Source organism: Lissotriton vulgaris, unplaced genomic scaffold (genome assembly GCF_964263255.1).
Source record: "Lissotriton vulgaris unplaced genomic scaffold, aLisVul1.2 SCAFFOLD_1690, whole genome shotgun sequence".
Classification (NCBI taxonomy): domain Eukaryota; kingdom Metazoa; phylum Chordata; class Amphibia; order Caudata; family Salamandridae; genus Lissotriton; species Lissotriton vulgaris.
Genome location: NW_028241971.1, coordinates 318,789 through 343,646, shown reverse-complemented (window position 1 = coordinate 343,646; position 24,858 = coordinate 318,789). Strand labels below are relative to the sequence as shown.

At 42.7% G+C, this 24,858-nt stretch overlaps 1 protein-coding gene across 1 annotated transcript in view; it reads left to right on the top strand.

Annotated features, from left to right (window-relative positions):
• LOC147669119 (NEDD4-like E3 ubiquitin-protein ligase WWP2) overlaps nucleotides 1–24,858 on the top strand; it is a 252,572-nt gene that overhangs the window by 136,187 nt on the left and 91,527 nt on the right. The window contains exons 7-12 of the mRNA XM_086948211.1: nucleotides 2,902–2,983; nucleotides 6,056–6,184; nucleotides 6,352–6,430; nucleotides 8,504–8,575; nucleotides 10,098–10,186; nucleotides 21,177–21,336. Coding sequence (XP_086804337.1) covers nucleotides 2,902–2,983; nucleotides 6,056–6,184; nucleotides 6,352–6,430; nucleotides 8,504–8,575; nucleotides 10,098–10,186; nucleotides 21,177–21,336 — 611 coding nt within the window. The remainder of the gene's footprint in view (nucleotides 1–2,901; nucleotides 2,984–6,055; nucleotides 6,185–6,351; nucleotides 6,431–8,503; nucleotides 8,576–10,097; nucleotides 10,187–21,176; nucleotides 21,337–24,858) is intronic.

Sequence of the window (24,858 nt, the reverse complement as noted above, 5' to 3'; positions counted from 1 at the left end):
ACCGGATCTAATAGATGTGGTCATATTTTCTTTTCTGTGTGCTGTAAGGACGCCTTGATGCAGTTGAGAGTTCAGTTTCTTTCAGCCAGTGAACGGGCAGATCTTGCTCCATTGGAAGGAGACAAGAATGGAAGAGGCTCGGCTGGCTATTCTCATGAATGGATGTAGGTTATTCTTGACCTGCCTGAGTCGGACATTCCAAATGCTAATCTTAGGCCTCTGATTACTTGTATAGTCTCAAGCAGTCTCCTTTCTCCGACGATTAACTCAACAAGTCACAGAAAGGAGGAGATGCAGTCGAGTGAATAAATCGCCAGGAATGTATATAAGAAACGTATATTTTAAACCTGGTTTTCCCATGTGTCCACTTTGTGTCATTCTGGACAAAACACAGTTGGTTTCTCTCCTCCATTCTAAACAGGTGATCCTGGCAGCCAAGAAGCTGTCTTATGTAGGCGATGGTATTGGAAGCAATAAGAATAACTGGACATTCACATTTTGAAATAATACATTTATTGCTTTTGGAAGGTGCCACATTTTGCACATTTTCTCCACAGCAGGGCAAGATTTTTCACACTTTTGACATGTATGCGCCAGGCATCCTCAGCTGGGTGAGACAGTGGTCCAGACTTGACTTCTCTGTTTATTGACAAGAATGATGTACCCTGTTTGACTGCTGTGGTTGTGGGTTTATACCTCGGCTGCTCTCTTTTGAGAGATGTACTTGTTTCTGGCCATTCTTCCGTCTGTTTCTCTTCTTTATCCCAGACTTCATTTGATAATTCTTCGAAGTTTCGGCTAGTGTTAAAAAATTAAAATGCAATAGGCTTAGGAAAAACAACTTCCGTCTCAGAATTTTAGAAGAATTAAATAAAAAAAACAAATGTATCCTTTTTCTTTAGAAACTAATTTTAAAACTTGTCAATCCCTGAGCCATTATGGAGTGCTATTAAACTCTTTAACACAAATATATACTGCAGCCTTACCTGGTAGAAAGCACCTCTTTGAACTTAAAAAGATTGCCAGATGCCGTTTTGGTCAGTTTGACATCAGTGAGATACATTTACAGTGGAAAAATCAGAGACCATTGGGTAGCTGTAGATTTTGTCATCACTGACCAGAAAGTTGGCTTATGTTCTTTTTTGTTGTTTCAGCCTTCTTGGTGAAAGATCTCTATTTATTCCCAGCTTTTCGATGATTGGGTATCTGAAAATGGGCTGTAGCATCAAAAGAATGCTTTAACACTGTTGACATACGACTGGTCAATAGTTTGAGAAGGTTGCTCAAGTTAGCTCAGAAAAAATTGAACTTGTAAACTTAGGAATCATTCGCTTTTTCCCAAAGACTGTGGTTTATAAAGCTGAGTGTCTAAACGTGGAAGCGGGAAGATTGTGTGAAACACTTTGAAAATAATCTGTGTTGTTAGTCACACGTACTATGCAGTGTGCTGTAAATGTAGTGGTCCACTGCTCATACATGTAAGGTTGGTAATATCTTGGTTACTTCGTAGTCCTGGGTGTAGTAGTCTTGTATCCCTTGTCTTGTAGTCGGAGCAGAAAAGAATGTGCAGTACAGGTTTAAATGCCATTCAAGTCTTTCAACCACCTCTCTCCCCCAAAAGAAAGATGGCCACAAGTCTGGCGGCTTCCTGGGTGGTACTGTGGACAAAGATGGCTTTGGATTCTTTGCATAAACGAATTGCGGTTAGGGTCGTACAGTCATAGTTGCTTTCTGTTACTGACTTTGTGGTTTTAATAAGACAGCTGTGGATAATAAAAGTCAAACGTACTTTCTGGTCAAAGAAATATGTGCGCACTTCTTAAAAGTGCTCAAAGTTGAACAGTGCAAGCATAGTTTACTGTCCGACCAGAGGAGGCACCCTTTCACCTCAGGTCTGTCCTTCTGCATAGGTGCTTCACCAAAGGAAGATGCAGTGGTATTCAGCTGTGCAAGGGAAGAAATTATCTGATTATTTAAGGAGGTCAGACCTTAAACTGCTGTCCTTCGTGTTTCTTGTTAACAAAAATGCAGTTTTGTGAATAAGGAAGTAAAATGTATTGATATTTAATAAACAGTGTCTTTTAATCAATTTCAGCTTTCTTTTACCATAGAAATCATTCTCCAACAGCTTTCGGTTCTCTGATAAAATCTACACCATATCACTCCTGATGCGGCTAGCTGAACACAGCAATCTCTCCCTTTGCTTGTTTATGGCTGCTTCCTCTTTTTCCCCACATTCAGGTAGCACAGAAATTGACTGCCCAATCAATGGTGTAATCATGACAGTTTCCTATGTCCTGCTTTCAACATTTTCCCATAATATCTTTGCTCAGGCCAAGTTTCTTCTCGAGATGCTTGATGGTTTTGCATACTGAGTGACCGACAAGTCCTTCTCAAAAGGGACAGTCTTTTGTTACAACCTGCCATTATTTCTCAACCTGTCTTTTTCCAAGATGAATCCTGTTGGTCCCTCTTGCTGTGTGTTCATGATTTTGTGACTTCCACAGTCCCCAGTGTATCAATAGAGTGCTTACCCAGTAAGTCCTTTATTTTCCAAGTTGAATTAGAACCTAGTAAATTTGAGGATCTCTTGTGCTCTACGACATGTCCTTTTTTTTTTAACAGGGAATATTGTATAGCGAATGCAAGCATCCTCTTCACACTTAAATACATTTCCAGAACAGAATTCTACCCGACCGGTCATTGCTCCAGATTTCACATACTCCCTGTCCAGGTCATCCTCTTCCCCCTCCACTTCCACGCCTGCACACTAAAGTATGCTGAGATTTCACTCTCGCAATCCGCAAGTCATTCTTCCGTCACTGCCACCCCGTTGCTCGCTTGCGGACTTGTCGATAAGGCAGGGATTCTTTCACCATGTTCGTTTTCTTTCCCTTTTAGAAAAGAGACAGGACAATGGACGAGTTTATTACGTGAATCACAACACACGAACGACCCAATGGGAGGATCCCAGGACTCAGGGGTAAGATATCTTCTGTCAATCCTAAGGACAGCTTTCTTCAAGGAAGGCTAGCGACTCCTGAAAGAATCCAGTAATAAGGGTCCAGATGCTGTTTGCTTAGACTCATGCCAGACTCACCTGCCTCCTCGAAGTGGGAATTCTGGAAATGTAGTCCCTTGCCTACCTCCTGGAACTGATAGTACTGGCAATGTCCCCACAGCCATAGCTGCAGTGTATCCAATATAGCAAGACAGTGTATCAACTGTAGTGTATTACAAACACAGCACAGGAAATGCTGCACATTAAACCACCAAGGAGCCACTGCTTTGCATTACAAATACATCACAGCCACTAGAATGCATTTCAAATTCAGAGCAGCCCCTCCAGTGCAAACACACATAGTGCATCCAATGTAGTGCATTAAGAATTTAGGGCCTGATTTAGACAACGGCGGACGGGTTACTCCATCACAACAGGGACGGATATTTTGGACAGCTGAAATATAATAATAATATAAGTCCTATCATACTATGGGATTTAAATTTCGGCATACAGAAGATCTAGCACAGCTGTTACAACGCATTAAAAGCAGGGCAGCCAGTACAATGCATAAGAGCACAGTGCAGGTTCTACATTACACAACAACAATAGCACCATCCATATACTGCATTTAAACCATACAGCACATTGCAAAAACTCTGCAACAACCCATAACAAAAACTGTACTGCCACTCCCAAACATGCCAACGGGTCACCCTAGTTGGTTAACAGTTTGTCCTATATAAAGTTAAATTCAGGTCAATTCAATAAGTGCAGGTCCTCCAGAACGGTGCAGTAAGAACTCATTGCTGCACCTCGAGTGCATCACTAATATAGTGCAACCAGGATAACAGGACAAACTACGTGCAGCTGCTAAGGATACTTACAAAATGTGTTTCCAGCCTAGCACAAATCAGCGCAGCCCCCACAGAGTATTATAAAAACAAAGTACAAGCAGTGCAGTCACTAAAGCTTGTAATACGCACACAGCACAGCTACAACAGTGTATAACAAACACAGCACAAGTGTCGCAAACGCAGCATGGCAAACAGCGGGTTACAGACCGCATAGACACTCCAGTTCAGTGGCAAACGTAACTGCTATCTGAGGCTTGAGCACGTTTCGACTGAGCAGTGTCATAAGTGAACATGGTTTTGGGAAGGGCAGAGCATCCTCTTAAGGGGTGAGACACACATTTCTTGGCACAGACCAGCCTTGAGAAAAGTCTAGGGATATGCGAAGGCAGTTGGGCAGGCAGCTATATATACATCTAGGGTACCACAGTGATGTTGTGGGATGGGCAGAGAAGAATATTGTTACTGGAAACAGGGCAGCGCCAGGTACATTAAAAGCAGGGTTAAGGATAGACGAATTGATGGTATAGATATCGTGATGAAGGAAGCAAAGCAACATTTGAGCACGGCAGAAGAGTCACAAGTTGTGCAGGTCAGAGCAGCACGAATGATGGCGCGGGTCAGACTCTGGTCTTTGAAGGCATATGCCTCATGGGCGTGCAGGAAGCCACACTCTGCCCATAGTAGAATTTGTCAGGGCCGCCTTTTCTGCTCTACTAAAAAACATTTCTGTCTACCAATGAGAACCATCGCAAAAGCAGAGTTGCCAACTATAGCTCATAAAATATAGTAAGATATTAAAAAGGTGTTTAGACACAGTATTAAGCTACGATAAAATGATAAATATCTTTGTGTTGAAGAAACACCATCTATGTAATACAGTCTGATGCAAATCTCCTAACCTCCTTTAGTGATCAACTTTCTGTAGACTGGAGCAGCAAGCCTGAAGCTTTATTAAGTGCCCGATAGAGAATATTTTTGTTCCTCGCTGAAATACTGAGACACAAATCTGTGTTACACTGTCCTCAGTATGTTTTCCCTCGCTTACTAAGTATACTACTTTTCTGTACGCCGAAACTGAAGTTTCTCGATCGTCCATGCATATGAAGACAAATTGTGCTTATTTAGGTATCCCTGCTGTTGCTCATATCAAGGATACATTGCCAAAAAAGGGTTTCACCTTTTGTAAAACTTAGCTGATAAAAACTCCAAACTTTCTAAATTGTTACATCCTTGTCAGGGCTGTTTGACACCTGTTAACACCCGCAGAACTGAATTAACTGGTGTTCCAACTTCTACAAGTTGGTAACTGCTGCAGCTAATGGTGTAGTCTGCAGCTTATATGTATGTTTATCTGTATATATACACACAAAACACACACACTCTCTCTCTTTCTGTCTCTCTCTTTCTCTTTGTCTCTCTTTCTTTGTTTCTCTTTCTCTGCCACTCTTTGTCTGTCTCTTTCTCTGTCTTTCTTTCCCTTTCTCTCTCTCTTTCTTTCTCTCTCTCTCTCTCGCTCTCTTTCGCTCTCTCTCTCCATATTACCATTGTTGGCTGGGGGTGGCAATGATTCACGAAAGGCGAAACCTCGAGTGGGTTGCAATGCTACTCCAATCGCTTAATAATGATAGTAAGGAGCATCGTGCACTCTGTACATCTGCTTATATGGTTTATGCCATGGTGTTTTTGTGTATTTTTCATGTTTTTGTAAGTTATTTAAAACCAGGCTATAAGGGCTTTATTTCTTGCAGTTAGGCAGTTACACATTGGATAGAAGGACTGCTGACCACTAGGAGAGTTATTTCCTTGTGCGATGGCATTGTATCCCGCAATCTGTGAGGCAGTAAATAGGGTTTTTCTCATGTCAGTTTGGCTGTACTGTGTTAATAACATGGATTTTCACCTGTGCTTAGTAGGATTACAGGAACGCATGTGAAAATTAATGTATTAGGCAATTAATTTAAATGCTATGTGTTGTTGGCCAACATTTCATTTCACTGGAATGTAAATATATATCTAGTGTTTCTTGCTTCAACTGCAAGCCTTGCACCTCTTTATAAAGAACAACATTCTAAGACAGTGAATTGGTTAGCTAGTTGTTGGATGGCTTAACCAGTCTTAACAAATGTGCTTTTGAGGAGGCTGTCTCATGGGCATGTGCAGCATTACTCACTCGACATTTGATGTGCTTTAATGACAGAATGATTCAGGAGCCTGCTCTCCCTCCTGGGTGGGAGATGAAATACACCAGCGAGGGTGTCCGATACTTCGTAGATCACAACACGCGAACCACCACCTTCAAGGATCCCCGTCCAGGGTTTGAATCTAGGTAAGTCCTCCTTGCATACTTGGATTTGGGGATGTAAGTGCACACATATTTGCCTGCTCTAATGATTCTGCACGGAAAAGGGTTAGTGGTATGGTTGCAGACATATGCTTCATAGGAGGCGTTGCTAGTTGTGCATTCATTTACTTGATTGGTGGTTTGACTTTCAGCAGCAAGCCGGGAGGATCGCCTGCAGCATACGATAGGAGCTTCCGCTGGAAGTACCAACAGTTTCGTTTTCTTTGTCACGTGAGTATTGCTTTGCTTTGCATTGCCCTTCAGCAGTCGTGAGTACTTCTGTCAACACTATTAGCAGAACTGTATCACATGTGCCCATTCATTACAGCGAGTTACTCTCACACACGAGCCATAATCTTTCCCACTCTTACCTCTTGGGGCTATTTACGGGAGAATATAGTGTTTATCTGCTACGGTTATAAGACCTAAAATGCATGACTGAAATCAGGCTGTGTAGCTCACAGTCCTCATACATTCAAATGCAGGGATTATTTGAAATCCAGGAGAATATTATCAAGTATGGGGCCTGAGTTTTTTCTACGGAGATGAAATGCATGCCGGCAGCCCTACAGGCGCTTTTCATTGGAAGAACTAACATTGCAGACATACATGGGAGTTGATTTTCTGTCCTTTCTATTTTGTTGCATGCCAAGCTGTTCAAAAGTGTGCCTCAGAGTGAGTTTTGGAGGAAGGGGTTGAGGGGTGTTTGGTAATTGTGTCCTATTTGTCCCCTCCCCAGTTCTAATCTACAGGGTGACCCACCCAGGGAGACAAGGACCTAAAAGCCCTAACATGAATCATTTTTCAAGTTCCCCGCCTTCCAGAAGGGGAGGCATATGACAGACCCCTTATTATGAAGAGGGTACATGAAGAAATATCCATTTCTTCATCCCTGTACTTGATAAACCACCCACTTGATCCCGGCCATGGAATAGGAAGACAAACACTTTTAAACTTGTAACATTTCTGCACCCCATTCCCCATTCACACAGCTTGCAAGAATATTTCAGGCACAGAAAGTGGAAAACAGCAGAAATGCACAAGTTCCATATCACTGTGCCCTCTTGGGCGTGCATGAACCGAATGCTGTATAAATGCTGCTGGTGGAAGTGGGGACTGGCTGGAATTCAACTTGCTTCTTTAGTGCTACAAGGTTGGGTGTAAAGTTCCTATCTTGTCATCCATTTGTTCCTTGTTTGAGTTTGTGACCTTTTTAATTGAGACCTTTTCAAAAAATCTGAACAGAGATGTACTGTTTACAAAGATTGGGTGGTGCAAATGGAAACATAGGATAGTGTAGTCGAACGTTACCAACACTAAAGCAATCTCTTCTGCGCCCAGTCAAAGCTCAGATTGAACAAATACCTTACCCACTATTACTAAACCATTACTGATTTGAACATATCATACTAAGCCCAGTCGTGAAGAACTCTGGAAGTATGTCCCCATTCCGAAGCTTTTTATAGCTGCACTACCATGTAGGTTTCTGGGGGTTTAAGCTTATTTCCTCTACCTGTTTCTCAGTTTGGGTGAAGGAGAAGCTTACCTAAATGGTGCAGTGAAGTATGGTCAGAAACGAGCCTTACAGCATCCTATATCTTTGTTGTGAGATGGGCTGCTAGCAGTTCCGAAGAGGACTTAAATCCCAATTATTCCACTCATCATTTGTCCAACCATCTCCAGGTCTCTGCATGCATCTTGTATTGTCACAAGGGAGCATCTTATCTGAGCATCTGATCTGCAATCTGTGCTCTCAACCAGCTACCTAAGATTGTCTCATTCACCTTCGCTTGTGGCGTTATCTATTGCACCCCACTTTGCACCATTTACAGCAAACTTTCCTTTACTAAACCTGTGCACCAAAGAGCCTACGGCAAAAAACCTTGCCTCTGCATCCAAGGATATGATGAATGTAATGCACTCTCGGGCAACTGGTAGCATCTTGTATTGTACAGCCTCAATTCATTTATTTATACTTGCTTAGAAATAACTCTGACTCCCAGATGTCATCAAGTGAATCATATAAAATAGCTATTATTCCGCCATGCTCTTTGATGCTGGAATCCTTCAGCTCGGAAGTGATTCTGTCTTTGTTTCTAAAACACTTTGATGCTGCTGTAAAAGTCATTCATAGAATAGATGAAAGGTGCCTTTCTAATTCCAAACGCTCATTTGGATATGCTGGAAGGAATCCTGCTACATACAGCCTTCTTTGATTTGAGGGTTGTTGAGGTAGAAGTGTATGTTTTCATTGTAGATGCTTCTAATCATTGTTTTCTTTTTTTTTTTTTTTTTTTTTTACAGTCCAATGCACTCCCCAGCCATGTCAAGATCAGCGTGTCGCGGACCACTCTTTTCGAGGACTCTTTCCAGCTGGTAAAGAGACATGAAATGCAGCAGTAGAAATAGCCTGGACCGTGGTGTCATCCACTCCTCCATTTTCCCTTCTAATTCCTTGTTGTTACCCATAATGTTTCCTCTTCTTGACCTTTTCCCAAGTTGTGTTGCAAAATCTACATCCTTTAAAGTCTAGCTTACTAAGCTGCCCTCTAGCCTTACTCCTAATCAGTTTTCTTGTGAAACCTACTTGGCTTGCATGACATTTTGGGAATTTTCTCCTATTTTTTTGAGATGCCCTCCTATACTCCTCTTTACTCGAGATTCTCACACGCTCTCCAAATGTAGTGGGTTGTGTGCTCCCTCTCTCATTTTAACGTGCCTCTTACTAAGTAGGTATACATTTCAAGGATGCCTCAAATATCTCTAGTATATATAGAGTTGTGGCTTGGAAGTGCTCAATAAAAGGATATCATTTTCAACTCTGGATTCCCGTGGATGTTACAGACACTGAGGACATACGTCGTCTATGATGTCACTTGGAACCCTCGGGTGAAAAGCATCTTCTTTTCTGGCATCTACCCCTTTACAGTTTTATAACAAATTAATATATATACACATATAAACAAAATAAAAATAATAGTGCAAACACTATTCACAAAATAGTGAACAATTTAAAACTAAAAGAGAGCACTACTTACAAACGTGTGTGTGTATATACACACACACACACACACACACTTAAGTTGTAGGAAGTGCTCTTTTAGTTTTAAATCGTTTACAATCTGTTGATTAGTGTTTGTACTATTATTTTTATTTTGTTTGCAGTTTAATACCATTTTTTCATATGAAAAGCTTTAGAGTTACTGTGTCAGAGCTGTGTGTGTGTGTTTTGCTCTTAATTGTTGGCTAAATTCCATGTTTTCCTTTATGTGCCTGTGCCCTTTTTTTAGGTGTGGTAAAAATGTTCTTATTTTCATAAGCAAAACATAGTTGGAGTGATAAAATGTATGGTAAAACAGATGTAAATGCAGAACATGTCTTTTTTTCTGTCAGTAAAAGCTGTACTCCATCACCTAACTAGAATCGTGTGAAAGAGCACCGTAGTTTTCTGCTGGGTGGCTTGCTTACAGAATTTGTAGGCCAAGGGGTAGTTTATGGAGGTATCAACACGTGTACAAAGCGAGAGAAAGGAGCTTTGCCCAAGGAGTGTGCCTCTGAGCCCATTTGCTGTCCATAACCATGTCAAGAAGAGTATGACTAATCCCGTCCTCTCCAAGGGTACTCTGCCTCCACAGTTGGGACTGGCTGAATAACCTAATGGTCTGCAAAAAAGCAGAAAAATGGCACTGGCCATGTCTTAACGCTCATCCACACCCTCTGTAGTCGTTGAACTACAAAGTTCTGTTTCAAAGACTCTAAACTGCTTCATTTGCCCTCCAATTCTGGTTGGGAAATGCCGTCATTTTATATTAATTAGTTTGCTGGCTCTGAAATTGGAAATTGTGTTACATTATAGTTTCCAGACTGAAAGGTGACTTTATTTCAAATTTCCCTCCAGATTATGAGCATGAAGCCCTACGACTTGCGAAGACGTCTGTACATAATTATGAGGGGTGAGGAGGGGCTCGACTACGGAGGTATTGCCCGGTGAGTAAAGACACCTTCCATTTTCCCCTGAGGGTATCACTGATGCCTGTTATAAATAAGTTTGGAGAGGTGCATGAAACCGAATTGTAGACAGAAACCCACAATTTGCCTTATTCCTAATAAAACGCTGTTATGCAGTTCTGTGGAGTGTCCTTCTAAAATGCACCTATGTATTATTGAAAATATAAACAACAAATTAAGCACGCACCTTTGCGTAATAGCTCACACGGAGGCCATTACAGGGTCCCCTTTGCAGACTGCACTGGGGAATGTATTGTCTTGTTCATGGACAGAATGCTCTCTGCTACTTCAGCCATGTTCAACTCATTTCTTAACCATTGTGAAGACTGTCTCTGATCCCATGTGTGCTAACCAGTGGATACCAAAGGATTCCTGTGCTCAGCCCACTGACCTTTGGTTGTCCTATCCTTTGGGTCATGCGGTGGATTCTTTCTGAGCTGCTCTTGTTGTCTGACGAAAATTGATTATTGAAACAGGATTATCATCATCAGTGCTTTTTTTCGTATTTCAACTGTGGACACAGCCAAAGATTTCATCCATTGTCATATGGTGGCCCAATGTTGACGCTTCAGAGTTTTCAAGAGAAGGACCTCCCTGTGTTGGCACTGGAGGGACCTCTGTTCAATAACGTCTGGTACATGGTAGGTGCCTCTTATCTCTGCCACTAATTCATAAAATTCTTTTGAGGACTTAGGTACAGATTTGGAGATGGGGAAACAGTAGGAGAACTCTATGTGGCAAAGGGTGTGGGCCCTTAATAAATGCCTGTGCTGAAGTCCACCGCAATGGATTTTCAAGGCATGTAGCGTCAGGTGCAACAGTGTCCGACAATCTCTGTCTTTCTACTGCAGTTTGAAATGTACTTTTGTTGGAGTAGTTGTACTTTTGTAAACACTGTTCTTAGCTCTTGAGCATATGGCGGCTTTCTAAAGGGGCTGGCCTCGGGTTTTCCTCCCACTTCCGCTGGGATTACCTCTGCTGTTGCCTTCCTGTCTCTTTGTGCTACTGTGTGATTTTATTAGTTGCACTGTAGATGTTTTTCTTTACCTCTGTGGTGATTTTCCGGTTTGTGGGCTCCCTGTGTGCTTCTTCTACCTAATACTCTGTGTCCAGCCAGTGGTTTTACCCTATGGTAGGTTACGTCATGCTGTTCTACCACAGGGTAGAACCACGGACAGGATACCGGGCTCTCTCTGCATCCGAAGTATCCAGATATCACTAGATTGAACAGCTGAGGAACCACAAGAAATCAGAAGACAGCCACTAAAGAAAAGAGCATTGTCTGAAGAGAATATTCCTACACAGCGACCCGAACCAACTGGATATGAATGTGCATGATGCGCTCTCAGTCAGAAGCAACGATGTATATTTATAAATGTTTGCGATTTCTTAAACTATAAGTAAAGCATTGTTTATTTAAGATTCAAATGTCGTTGTAGAGCAAGATTAAATTTTAAAGCTCCAGCAAGATCTCTCTCTCATGCACCACTATTGAATTGGAGTCATTGCAAAAAACACTGTACAAAGCCGCCTTTCTAGAAGCCCTACAAGCTGAACTCCCTACTCTGGTAGTGAATACAAGTGTTCTTTGACTACTCTGACACTGATGGGCTTCTTGGGTAGTACTTGAGGTTTTCTATTCATTCAGTCTTGGCCCTTGGCAGAAACTTTTAAGACTCTTGAAATACAGACAACATGTGCTTGGCTTCATCATAAATAGAAAGGGCCTGATTCAGAAAGGTAAACTTAACACTTTTGTGTAAGTTTATGGGTTTTTTGGTATTCACAAACTACAAGTTAATAGTAAGTTAATGACTGCTTAGACTCCACATTCAGGAGGGGAACTCAGTGCATACAAAGATAGACCTGTCCTATCTCCCCAGTTGGAAACATACTGTAAACTCATTTGTCAATACCAACAAATAAAACAAAAGCCATAAACCTACACAAAAGTGTAAGGTTACCTTTGTGAATCAGTCTCAAAGTGTTGCACAATGTTTCATGCAAGAAAGACATGCAACGATCTTCCGATTAAAGATGGTCCGAGTGCCTCCAGTGAGCCCAGTTTTGATCATGCTCCCTAATATTTACACCAGATGCTCTCTGTGTGCGGAAGGGCTGATGTGTGTAGTTTTGTGGGGCCAGATAATTCAAGCATCACCACAACTGGGTGAGTGCATTGTAGAGCTAGTGTAGCAGATATGAACTAATGAGCTCTGAACGTGGCTGTTGTGTGAACATGAACACATTTTTATACTGTTAGAAATTATATTTCAAGAATAACTGTTATGATGGGTGAAATGTTTCTGATATGCTCAACTTATTAATACATATGTTCTTAAAATGTGGATTTGAAATGGATATGAAAATGTAGTGATTTCATGAGCTCTAATGCACAGCTATGTAATGAAGCGAGCCCTCTCAGACTTCATAAGTAAATGTCATGTAGTCAGCACGACTCCCGTCAGTGGCAAATTGAAATGCTTCGCTGAGTTCTTGGTCCCTTTGTCAAAACTTAATAAACAACTGAAAATTGCACATTTTTCTTTCAATAAAATGTATGCAGAATTTTCTTCTTATGGCAAAGTGTTATCATTTACTCTTGTGTAAGTGTATTCCTCAGAACATTATATTTAATTTGAAGCCAAATACTGTGCAACTTAAAATATTACTACTAGTTTCCTGAACGCAGCAAAGATATGGAATTTCATTTGGACCCATCACTTTTCTTAATTGGCTTTTGAGACCCAATGTCAAACTCAAAATACAATTTGGGAAACCTTCAGCACACTGAGATTGTTATGTATGCTAAATAAGCAAAACACAACCACTTTCATGAATAATGTTTATACAAATGTAAATGCTGTAGTAGCTCAGGGATGTTTCACCTCATATTCCATGCTACTTTTGTTTGGGGAAGGGAGTAGATAAATAAAAAGTATTTGAAGTATAACTTCCATGTTTTAATGCCTATTTTTTATCCAAATATCCTTTTGAGCATTATGATCACCGAATTCCCTTTTCTCTTAAATTCATCCCCTTCTCCATATGGAAAAATGTCAGGCCTTATATCCTTATTCTGCACAGCATAGGGATTATTTTGGTTTTTGAGAGGAAAGCATTGCTTCCCACTAGTTGGCTATTGGGACCACTCTGAAAATTCAAAGTGTGTTTGTCTCTGGGATCGCTATGAAATTGATATCGATGTCAGGCCTGCTGGGCAGGTTGGCAGTATTTATCTTTTCCTAGGTCTTCTGAATACCTGAATGTGTGTGTATAGGGGGCTTGACGCCCACCTATACACAGCCATTACCTCCTGGCCCTATTGTTTTTGATCCTCAGTAAACCAACAAAATGAATCTTACAGAAGAGTTACATTTCTGATTCTGCACACTTCCACCCCCTTCTTGGCTCACCCTCTCTGGCTTTACTTTTCCTCTCGGTGTGTCTTGGACCTGCACTTTTGTGTTTTTGCTCTCCGTTTCCTATGATTTTACGTTCTATCCCCTCTGTGCCATTAATCTCCCTCCTTACTGGATCTTTTAGCTTCTTTCCCTCTTTGTATTTACTCTCCATCCCCCTCTCAGCTTTTGCTCACTCACTTTCATATCTCACGAGTGCCTTTGCTCTTTCTGTCCTTTGTGCCTACTATACCTCCATCTGATGCATTTTCCTGGCTATTCCCTTCCTCTTTCTCCTCTGCAGTTTTACCCACTGTTTTCACACGTCTCTGATATACATCCTTTCAGGGCCTTTACTCTGACACTCTTTTGTTCCTTCCTCTGATCCCCTCCTCTCTGTGCCGTATTTCCCTCTCCTGTCTGTGATCTCACAGAGTACCTCTGTGCTCTCTGGATACCCCCCTCATAGTTCTCTCCTTCCTTCCTCACCATGCTTGTAAGCACCTGCAGTTGGCACTCCACAGCAAGCACAGTGTTGCTAAAACACATTTAAAAACATTTACAAGCACCCAGTAAGCAGACATCTCTGTCATCTCTGCTTGAGTGGTTGTCGTTGCCTTTCCCAATGGTGATGTTCTTAATTGCCTGTACCCAGAAAGCATGCATATTTGTTATTTTCTCATGATCACATGGTACTGTCGGGGCCAGTTAGCACATATTGCTAGTCTGTGTGCACCATTGTCCATTTCCAGTTATCCCAAAGGGGCTGGTTCCCAGTAAGCAAGTATACAAAACAGTGATGGACGGAATGTTTGAAATAATCTCAGCGACTGGTAATCACTCGGCCGCATCTCAATCCATTGTTATTTTGCACACCATGCCACCTCGGTTTGGATCCAGCAATATGAAAATCAGTCTTGGCCCTGCTCCAATAGGAAGAGTCCAGCCTGAACTGCCAAGACAAGTCCTCCCTGCACCCAAACACAAGGGGTTTCCCCCAAGTTATTCGCTCATCAGCCAGCTACAGCTTGGTTCGAGTGACAGACAGTGTGCACCAGACCTATGTCTGAGCATACCCGTCCACTTAGGACAAAAAAATAAGTATGCAAACAGTGATGTCTGGAATGCTTTAATTTATCTCAGCTACTGGTAATCACTTGGGCCGCATCCCAATCCACTGTTATTTTGCACACCATGCCACTTCAGTTTGGACCCAGCTATATGCAAATCAGACGTGACCATGCTCCAATAGGAACACTCTAGCCTGAACTGCAAAGCCAAGTTCTCCCTGAATAGGAACACAAGCAACCCAGGATTGGTTTCGCCCTGGTCAGAAGTAAGCAGACATCTTTGTCGGAAACCATTTAGCAGCAGACACCTGCTTGTACCCGGTACCCACAATAATTATTGCTCGAATTCTAGGTATCTAGTGAGATGAAGGTCCACGGCGCCTAATCTCAACACTTTTCACTTCATGAGCTGGCCAACAACGCTTACTTCTGGCCCAGCTATATATTTATTCCACTGATATGGTTACTGATATCATTTCCAGGTGTCGGGAGCTAGGAATGGTATTCCTATAAACTTTTAAGCCCTGAAGGAAAGGAGAGACAAGGAGGGGCTGGTGGCTAGAATCAATTATTTTGGCCATTCCTCTTTTCTCCCTATGGCAATCACATTTCTTGCTGGAATGTGAAGGATCTTGGTTGGCAGAGATGGCTGAGATTGGAGCAGAATATACCTCCTGGTGCCGTAATAGAACATTCATATACATCCTTCCACAGGAAATATTCTTGTTGACCACCTCAGCAGGACCTCCTCACACTGCAGCTAACACCATGCAGAAAGAGAGATGCTCAGCTTTGAGGAGCAGATTTCAGACCAGCTGCAATTTTATATCATTTCCAAGAAGTTTATGGACAAGGTTACTAGCCCTCTACCACAGTTTTCTCCTCCTATAGCTCAGCCTCCACCACAGCCAACATCATTTCCTCCATCACTGTAGCAGACTACACACTCACTTCACACAGACTCAGACCAATAGAGTCCTTGTGACACACAAGATCCGTTTTTAGAGCCTCCACCAACCAGGGATGAGACGACCCTTGAGAGTATTATCACGCCAACCACCAGGATGATGCTGATTTAGAGTCTATCCTGTCAAAGCCCCCAAATTGCACAATGGGGTATTGTTCTGTTAGCCAGAGGGCAGTAGTACACCATAAAACAGAAAATGAGGCTTCACATGGATGAAGATGACTTTCTGGTGGAGACGGTCTCCAAGACGACAGAATGGTCTCTACAGTATTTACCAGTGCTCAGAGGTATGGCAACGTGTACTGCTAAGAATGTCAAAGACCCAGAAAAGGAAGGTATGTGTTGTCACACTAAGAGTTGAAAGGAAACATAAGCCTGCCCGATGACCTTGCGCACACAGGCAACTGGAGATGCCCCATACAAGCGAGTTGCTGTGAGGGCTGCCAACCAGTGGAGGATTTATAGCTTAATCGAGTTGCTCTACAAATGATAGATACCACTGTAAGTTTATGGTGCAGTTGGTATAACATCTGCCGGAGACGTATTGTAAATGGACACAAAACCTAGTGGCAGAGGCGATGGTCATCTCTAATGCCAATATCTGATGCACCCTGGTTGTCAGTCACACTGCTTCCAGAGAGATGAACACAAGCATCATACTCTGCTGCCATGCATAGCTTATGGTGTATGGATACAAACCAGAGGTACTATAGCACCTTATAAATGTTCGATCTGACAGGCAGCATCTATTTGGAATATATGCTTTAAAAAAGCAGAAGAGAGATAGGCGCTACTAAAGCCATGGGTGCTCTGCAAAACCAGACACCCAAGGTTGCTTTCCACAAAAAACAGGTAAGAGCATGTGCTAAGATTGCAACCCTTCATAAAAAAAAGGAATATTAGCCCTTTCTAGTAGGCCATACTTCTAAATCTTATAGAAGGGGTGGTTACTGTGGTAATGGCAGTGGCAAAGGTAAATGTAGCTCTGGGAGTGGCACCTCTACCTCTAACCAGGTGCTCACCTTCCATCCCCTGATCATACACTTATGTGGGGGTGAATAATCTTATTCCTTACGTAGTAGGAGGAAATAACCTGAGACTGACGGGTGCTCTCGGTATTTCTCCTCGCAGCGAGTCAGAAACACACAAGATTGTAATAAAAGGAAGTACTAGCACTTCTCAGCAAAGGTGCTATCAAACCAGTATCCTCTCAAACGTGGGTCCAATGGGTGTATTCCCTGTATTTCCTCAGTACCAAAAGGGATGGAATCTTGGGGCCTATTTTAGAACTCAGGCCTATAAACCTCAATGTCCTCTACAGGACATCATTCCGCTGCTCTGCACAAGGGGCTATAGGCGCTCATCTACCTCAAGAATATCTGCTTCTACATATCCATCCATTCAGCACATCATCAATGCCTGCGCTTTCTAGTAAGTGGACAGCTCTACCCGGTTTAGGTTCTCCCATTCCTGGTTACATCTGCGCTAAGAGTACTCACCAAGTAGCTTAGCAGTGGTGGTGGTGGAACACCTTAACCATAACACCATATGCTTCTTCCCACACTTAGAAGATTTACTTATAAAGAGCAACAGGGGTGCCTAGCACACACTCCAATGGCAGTTCCACTTTTACACAAGCTAAACAGTCTATGCGAAGAAGTTGCATCTTCAGCCTCTACAAATCCATTCCGAGGAGCTTTGTTAAACACTGTTGCAAGGAAAGCCTTTCCAAATCAAGAGAGGGTGAAGGCGTTTCAAAGGTTGTTGCCTCGTTCAGACAACACGTTTCATTACTTTGTGCATAGTAATAAAATTGTTGGGATAAGGGCTTCATGTGCAACAGTGGTGTGTTTTGCAAGATTGCATGTGTCCAATACAAGAGTGCTCAGCTTGACAATGGTCGCAAGCAAAGAGCCAATTGGTTGATCTTGTGATGGTGATGTCCAGTTTTCATCAAATCCTAACAATGCAATAAAAAAAAACTTGTTAGTGGGCAGGCCATTTCTTGACCCTGTGCGGAGGTCACTATTACAACACATGCATCTCATGTGTTGGGGGGCACACCTAAACCTGATAATGATTCAGGGTACCTGAATCAGGAACAACCGGTCTGGCACATCATCTATGTGGGGCTGACAACAATTCAGTTGACACTCATGGGATTTTACAATTCAATTTAGGGGAAACATTCTTAATAAAGAAGGGCAAGAACGCTGCTGTGTATGACATCACTTTACCCCAACTGCCAGTGCGCACCCAAATGATTTGGTATTGAGCCATTCATAGTCACATTCAGTTGCTAGCGGAGCAACTTCCTGGGATGGAAAACGACGTTGAGGCCACCTAAACAGGATGCGTTAGCAAGTCCACAAACAGGAGAAGAATTTCTAAGTACTTTCAAAAGTGGGGCACACCCAAATCTAACTGTTCACCACTGTCCAGTATGCAAAATCCAAAAACTTCACCTCCAGGTACTCAAAACCTCACCATCGATGGACAATGTACACACATGAACAGGTCAGGAATTGACCACAGTCCATGGGCAATGAACATGGATGAATAGGTTAGGAATTGCTGGGATTTTTGGTGATGCTTTTCTCCACTTTATCTGATCCCTCAAAGGGTGAGAAAACAGAGATAAGCATCCACAGCTCTTGTTCTGGTCGCTCCGAGTTTGCTGAGACCACTATGGCACTCGATGTTTCTGGAAATGTCAATCCACCCACACAAAAGACTGCCAGTGAGACCAGGCCTCCTCACTTAGCATTAGTGGCAGGTGAAGCATACGGATCTCAGTAAAATGAATCTAGCAATCTACCACCTGAGGTCTTAGAGTTTGATTAACTTAAACTCCCAGAAGAGTGTATGCACATTTTATAAATGGCACGCAAGCCCACCACATTAGCCTGTAATGCAGCTAAATGGAAAAGGTATGTCTATTATTGTCACCTGCAACTTAATTTCAGGATATTGTTAGTTAGTTACTTCATCCCCAAAAAGCGGGATTGGTATACACATAGCCGCAGTAGCAGCTTGCAAACAAAACAGACATTTCTCCCTGTTCAGAATAACTGGTAAAGGCGTTCTTGGAGTGCCATGAAAGGGGTTTCCTTCAAAAGCTGTTCCACCCCCAGCCTGACATCTGAATGTAGTATTAAGAAATCTAATGGGGCCTCTGTTTGAGCTACTACACTCTTGTGAAATGTACTTTTTACATTGGAAGGTGGCCTTCCTTCTGGCAATAACCTCACTGTACAGAGTCCGTGAATTGCCAGCATTCACACTATTGGAACCATTTATCCAGTTACACAAAGATAGAGTGGTTTTAGGAACAAAACACAGATTTTTTGCCTAAGGTTGTTTCTCCAGACAATTTCATTGCCCATTTTTCTTCCTACGCCAAGAGTCTGTGACAGAAAGGGCGTTACGCAAACTAGATGTCAAAAGAGCATTAATGTCTTACATTGACAGAGCAAACTCCATCTCCCAAAACCAATCAACTGTTAGTTGCTTTGAGGAAACCTCGTTAAGGAAAGCCCCATTTACAAAGTTAGCATTGCCAGTTGGATTGATAAATGTATACAAACTTGCTATCCTAAAACCACATGTACTCTACGTCACTGCCTAGAGCACATTCCACTCTTAAGAAGGGAGCATTCCAGTAACCAACATATGTAAGGCTGCTACATGGTTAATACTGCGCATGTTCACTCAGCATTAATGTATGGATATTCATACAGTCGGAATACTTCAGTTGACCAATAGTGTTGAGAACCTTGTTTCAGTCGCCTCCAAACATTAGCTTGCTAGCCGCAGCTTGTGGGATGCACTGCTTATAGTCTGCAGTGGATGTGTAGCTACATCAACACGTGCTTAATTCGGAAAAAGTTACATTCTAACCATCTGTTTGTTGCTGCAGTTTCAGAAGCGCACTCTGGCCACCTTGGAAGCAAATAATGATTCAGGCACTTATTATTCTTAACAGTTGCAAATAATTTCCCTTGGAGGTCTATTATTCTTAGTCACAATTCAGGTTTATTCTGTATTACTTCACTAACACTAATCACCAGCTGAGGAAAACCATCCGAGGTGGAGTGTTTGTCCTGGTGCATTGTGGACCATGGGAGGAATTTGAATATATCTTGAGACCATAGACTTCTTTGAACAAAAACAACTTGCAACACCTTTACCCAATGCTAGATGGCAGGAGTATGCAAAAGCATGTGAATCTACAGTAATCCAAGCTACAAAAGATAGTTTCTTTCTCGTATGAAATGCATTGAGACAAACGGGACAAAGAAAACAAATGCACTCAAACTTCAGACTTCTAAAAGGTGTTGATCCTTATAGATATGCAGCTTGTATTTCATTTGATTTTACAAATAATGAGAGTGGCTGGGTGTAGGGTTTTTAAGATGAGGGGCATTAGAGTGGATTTGGTGCTGGCAGGTTAATGTGTTGTAAAAGTGGATGGCGAGGTGAGAGTGGACATGTCCTGAAAGTGCAGCTATAGAGTGAGATTGTGGGTAAGGAGAAGAGATTGTGGATGTATGTGAAATAATATATAGGGGGGGAAATGGGGGTAGGGTGAGAGAGTTGAATGGTGGAGAGAGGGAGGAATAGGTGAGACAGGTGCTCAGAGCAATACACATTGGTCAGAGAGTTACAGAATTTGAAATGTTATTGAACAGACTATATGAATGCAACTAAAGTAGAGAATTGTTTGTTTTTATATGTGAAATTATTTAGCATTTTTGTGTGCAGGTATTTTTCTTTAATTTCTACTGTTCTGAAATTGGTGGGTTCTAAAATAATTTTAGATTGGTAGCTACAATTTTGACTTGGAGTCATTGGATCCTGCAGTGAAATGCTAGTCTGAAATTGTCCAGAATGCACTGGATAAAAGTAATTTTGGGTGGATTGTGAACATACGTTAACAGAGCAGAGGACTGGTGTAGGTAGCTGGCACTGTGCTGGTTGAATGCATATCAGGCATATCTTATGTCTTTTGTGAGGTTATTTTAGAGCCACGTGCTAGAGTAGAAATGAAGAGATGACTCTTGTGTTTGTTCTTTGGTTGCCTAAAATTCCTAAATTAGAAGTTGCAGTTGTTTCGGATTGAGAGGGAAGGCCTTCTCACCGATTCTTCTCTGGAGCAGGAGGGAAAACCCAAGTATAAATCTGCCGTAGATTGGGAGGGACGAGGCTTGCCTTAAGTCTGTTCATGTGGGTGATGAAATATGAATGTGTCTGCTTTAGAGTGGGTGGGATAGACTAGGCCATAGATGTGTTCTGCAGTGTAACTGAAAGGCTTAGCATTGTTTCCCTGGTGGTATGGAATGCCAGAGAAAAATAAGTGTATCATGATCCTTCTTAGGATCTAAGCAGAAGACTTTGCATCAAAATGTACACATTTGGGAATGTTTGTCAGTGACGTGACAAGGAATGCTCTGTTAACTCATCTGAAGTTGGATAAGTATGTGCCTGTAATGCAAAAGCTCATTTTCTTGTGTCTCCTTTTTTCTTAACAGAGAATGGTTCTTCCTTTTGTCACATGAAGTGCTCAATCCCATGTACTGTCTCTTTGAGTACGCGGGGAAGAATAACTATTGCCTGCAGATCAACCCTGCCTCTTCCATCAACCCAGATCACCTGACCTACTTCCGCTTCATTGGACGATTCATTGCCATGGTAAGACCATGATAGTACTATTTTTAGAATGTTCAAAAGCAGAATGTTTATGTAGAACTGGCCAATGCACATATTTGATTTTATTTTGTATGACTGTAGAGTACTGGACTGTTGTTGCAGTTACCCCCCTACTTTTGCCCCATTTTAGCTACTAGATTCAGATTTTCGACTCTGAGGCCTGCTAACCAGACTTTAGTGCCATTGCCCCTTCCCTAAAACAAGGTGTTGTCTAATTGTGCTACAGTTGGCAACAGACTTTAGCACCCCTGTATGTCCCTAGTAAATGGTACTCCAGGTATCTAGGGCAGGGGTACTAAAGAGAGTCCCGAAGGCCTTCCGTCTATCTTATGCCACCCTAAGGGACCCACATACAAATCCACACTGACTGCCATTGCAGGCCGTGTGACATGGTGCAAACCATGAGTAGAAACATGAATTGATACACTCCTGTGTGTCATGCCAACGTCACTGCATCTAATACGTATAAGTGACCCCGACAGCAGGCCTTTAAGTCCTAAGGCAGGGTGCATTATATTTGATATGAGGTCCTATCTGCATGAGCAGGTATGTCCCTGTGATGTCTAGTTCTATTACTAGATATTGATTGCAAGTGAGCAGGGAAGCCATCTTACGGTATGTTCTGGGCACTGGTCAAAACGAGTTCCCCAGCTACATAATGGCTTCACTGAAACATGGCGTTTGGTCACCCCGTATTAATTAACTCCACTGATCCTGTTTTGGATGTATTAATACATGCACCTCGAGGGCACCTTATAGGTGTGCTGACGGACTGGTCTTAGTCAGCCTGCTACTACAGACAAGCTTCTGACTCCCAGGGGTGATGTCCTTTGCTCTCAGTAGGTCAGGAACAAAGCTTGAATGGGGAGATGGTGCTTACACCCCCTCCCACAGGATGACCTGCAAGTTAGCACTCCATGGCTGGGGGTTCTAAGAGCCCACTGCTTTTGGTTTGCGAATCTGGCTTCCCTCACAAGAGAGGTTGCCAATCCCTCTTGTCCAGGGCCCAATCCCTCTTGTCCAGGGCCCATTTGGCTCCTTGTCAAGGCGGGAAAATTAGCTGTTCAGGACGCATGTTTCACTGCCAGGCTGGACACATCTCTAGGGTGACCAGCTGAAGGTGAATATGACTTTAGAGAGTCCACCATCTTGTGTGTTGTGGAATCAGGAATTCAGGGACAGGGTGATGTCCACTCCCCAAAGGAAGTAGTCATCTAGGGAGTGTAGTGACCCCCAGAAGTGAGTAGCCCATTGGCTACTTGCCCTCTCTCCTCTTAAAGCCCCTAAATTCAGTATTTAGGGTACCCGCTGATACCAGGGCTTACGATTTTAACGGATAAAGAGAAGGAATGGACAAAGAAGAGTCCTGCCATGAGAACTCAGGAGCAATTCCTTACTTGGTGCCAATCCTGCCAACCTGACTGCTGCTCCTAACAATCATAGAAATAGCAGACCTGTCCTGCCACTGTGCCGTCTCCAAGAAACCCTGAGGGCTGCCAGTGCTTCCCATTTGCCTTAAGAAACTTTATTGGAGTAGAAAAGCTGCTCCCCTACAGCTGCAGGCACCAATGACGCAAGGTGCCGTCCACAGAGTAGCCGCTTCCCGGCCAGCCCGATACAGCATCTTCCCCAGGAAGAGGACCCTGTGCTCCTCATGGTCAGATCTGTCCTCCCACCGAGTGAGAGAACACCAGGACCAGCTGCAGCTGCACTGGACCAATACCCGAGGTAGTGAACCCCTAGCAGCAGCCAAGGTTTGTTATATACAGTCCGGACACCAACGCCAAGAAAGACCGACCTGCACATCAAGGGAATTCAGGGATAGTGAAATTCACTTTGTCAGTGGCAAAGCTGCCCTGTTTGCCCTTCTTCTGCAAAACAAAGCCCAAGACGTGAGTCTGTGACCGACGCCTCAAAGCACCTATACACCAACGCTCCAGGGCCCGAGTCAAAGGGAGGTGACAGTGCCAACGGGGTGCCCAGACTCAGAAGAGCTAAGACTATGCTTGAATTTGTCCAGACTGGACTTCCAGTCGCTGCCTGCAGCCTCTTTCTACAGGCCCTCTCCAACTGCGAGAGACTCCAGCACCGGATCCAACGCCAAAAGACACCACTGCTCCCGAGCCTCACAGCCCGAGGAGAAGTGGACCAAGAGTGTCCCTGTGTGCCAGAGGGTCTAAAGGGTTCTGCCACCCTGTAGGTTGCCCCAGACTGGTCCCCCAGTCCCTGCTTGCAGCCTCTTTTGTACTGGACCTTTCTCCATTAAAGTGAAAGCGACACCTGACGTTGTGACATACCTCTGCACCCAGATGCCCCAGAGCTTCCTGATGTGTCTTGGTGTGGCCTTGGATGTTTCCCCATACTCACCTTGAGTCCTACAGAACAGTCCCTTAAGTAGCTGCTAAGTGCCATAATGCAATTCATGTTTTTCCTCCATAGGATAACGTTACAGATCCAGAAATTGCAGTGTCCATTTTTGAAAACTGTTAAAATTAATAACTGGAAAAGTACTAACCAAATTCCAATGATCTTGGTATCTAGATGTATTTAAAGTACTTGTTGTTTTTATAAATTGGTGTCGGATTTCATTATTGAGTGTGTGTCTCACTTACTGTCTTGGTGTGTGCAATTAATACTTAGTACTACCCTCTGCTAGGCCTAACTGCTCGCCCACACTACCACAAAAGAGAGCATTTGGTGTGTCATTTGTGCCTTTGTAATATCTTTGGGGTTTGCCTGGAGTCTGCACAGTGTACCTCATTTCGGTGCACTATATAAAGAGCCAGCTTCATACAAGGACCGAATATTATCTTTATTATAATTTGTTCCTTTTTTATTCTTAATCAAAAATGCAGCCCTGTAAAAATGCACATTGTTAAATACCTAAGTTCTGAGGTGGGCAAGGTCCATATTTGCAAAATACTGGCAGCCAAGGGTTTACCTCCCCATAATACCCAGAGTGTTAAGTAGGAATGGCCTTTCAGATGGCCTAAAGAAACATAACCTGTATCCTACTCACAGACATCTTAAATGTTTAGATGTCCCTACAGAAGTAAAATCTCAGCATGAAATTACAAGGAATAATCTATGACCAGAGCTCCAAGGTGAGGAGTCTTTCAAAATCTTTGGTGCAGAGGCAGTCACATTCCCATCATTGCAAAATAGAATGTCTCATGAGCATAAGATATATTTACTATGTGCTTATGAACCTATGGGCACATGAAGCAGGTAGAGCCTTACTGAAACAATGAGTCACAAAGAAGTAACGCATTGAGTCCCTTGATTTCTGCATGTAAAATCTGCGTAACTCCATAACTGGGCAGTGCTAAAGTACAACAGAGTTTTGTTTTTGGGAGAAGGGTGCTGTTGTATAATGCTAGGCAAATAAGAGGAAAGGATATGTATGATTTGCATACAGTGCATCATACTTGATAGATCACCTTCAGCCTGCTCCATAAAAGCAGGGAAGATCGAAGTTAGGTCCGATTAAATTAAATAGTTACA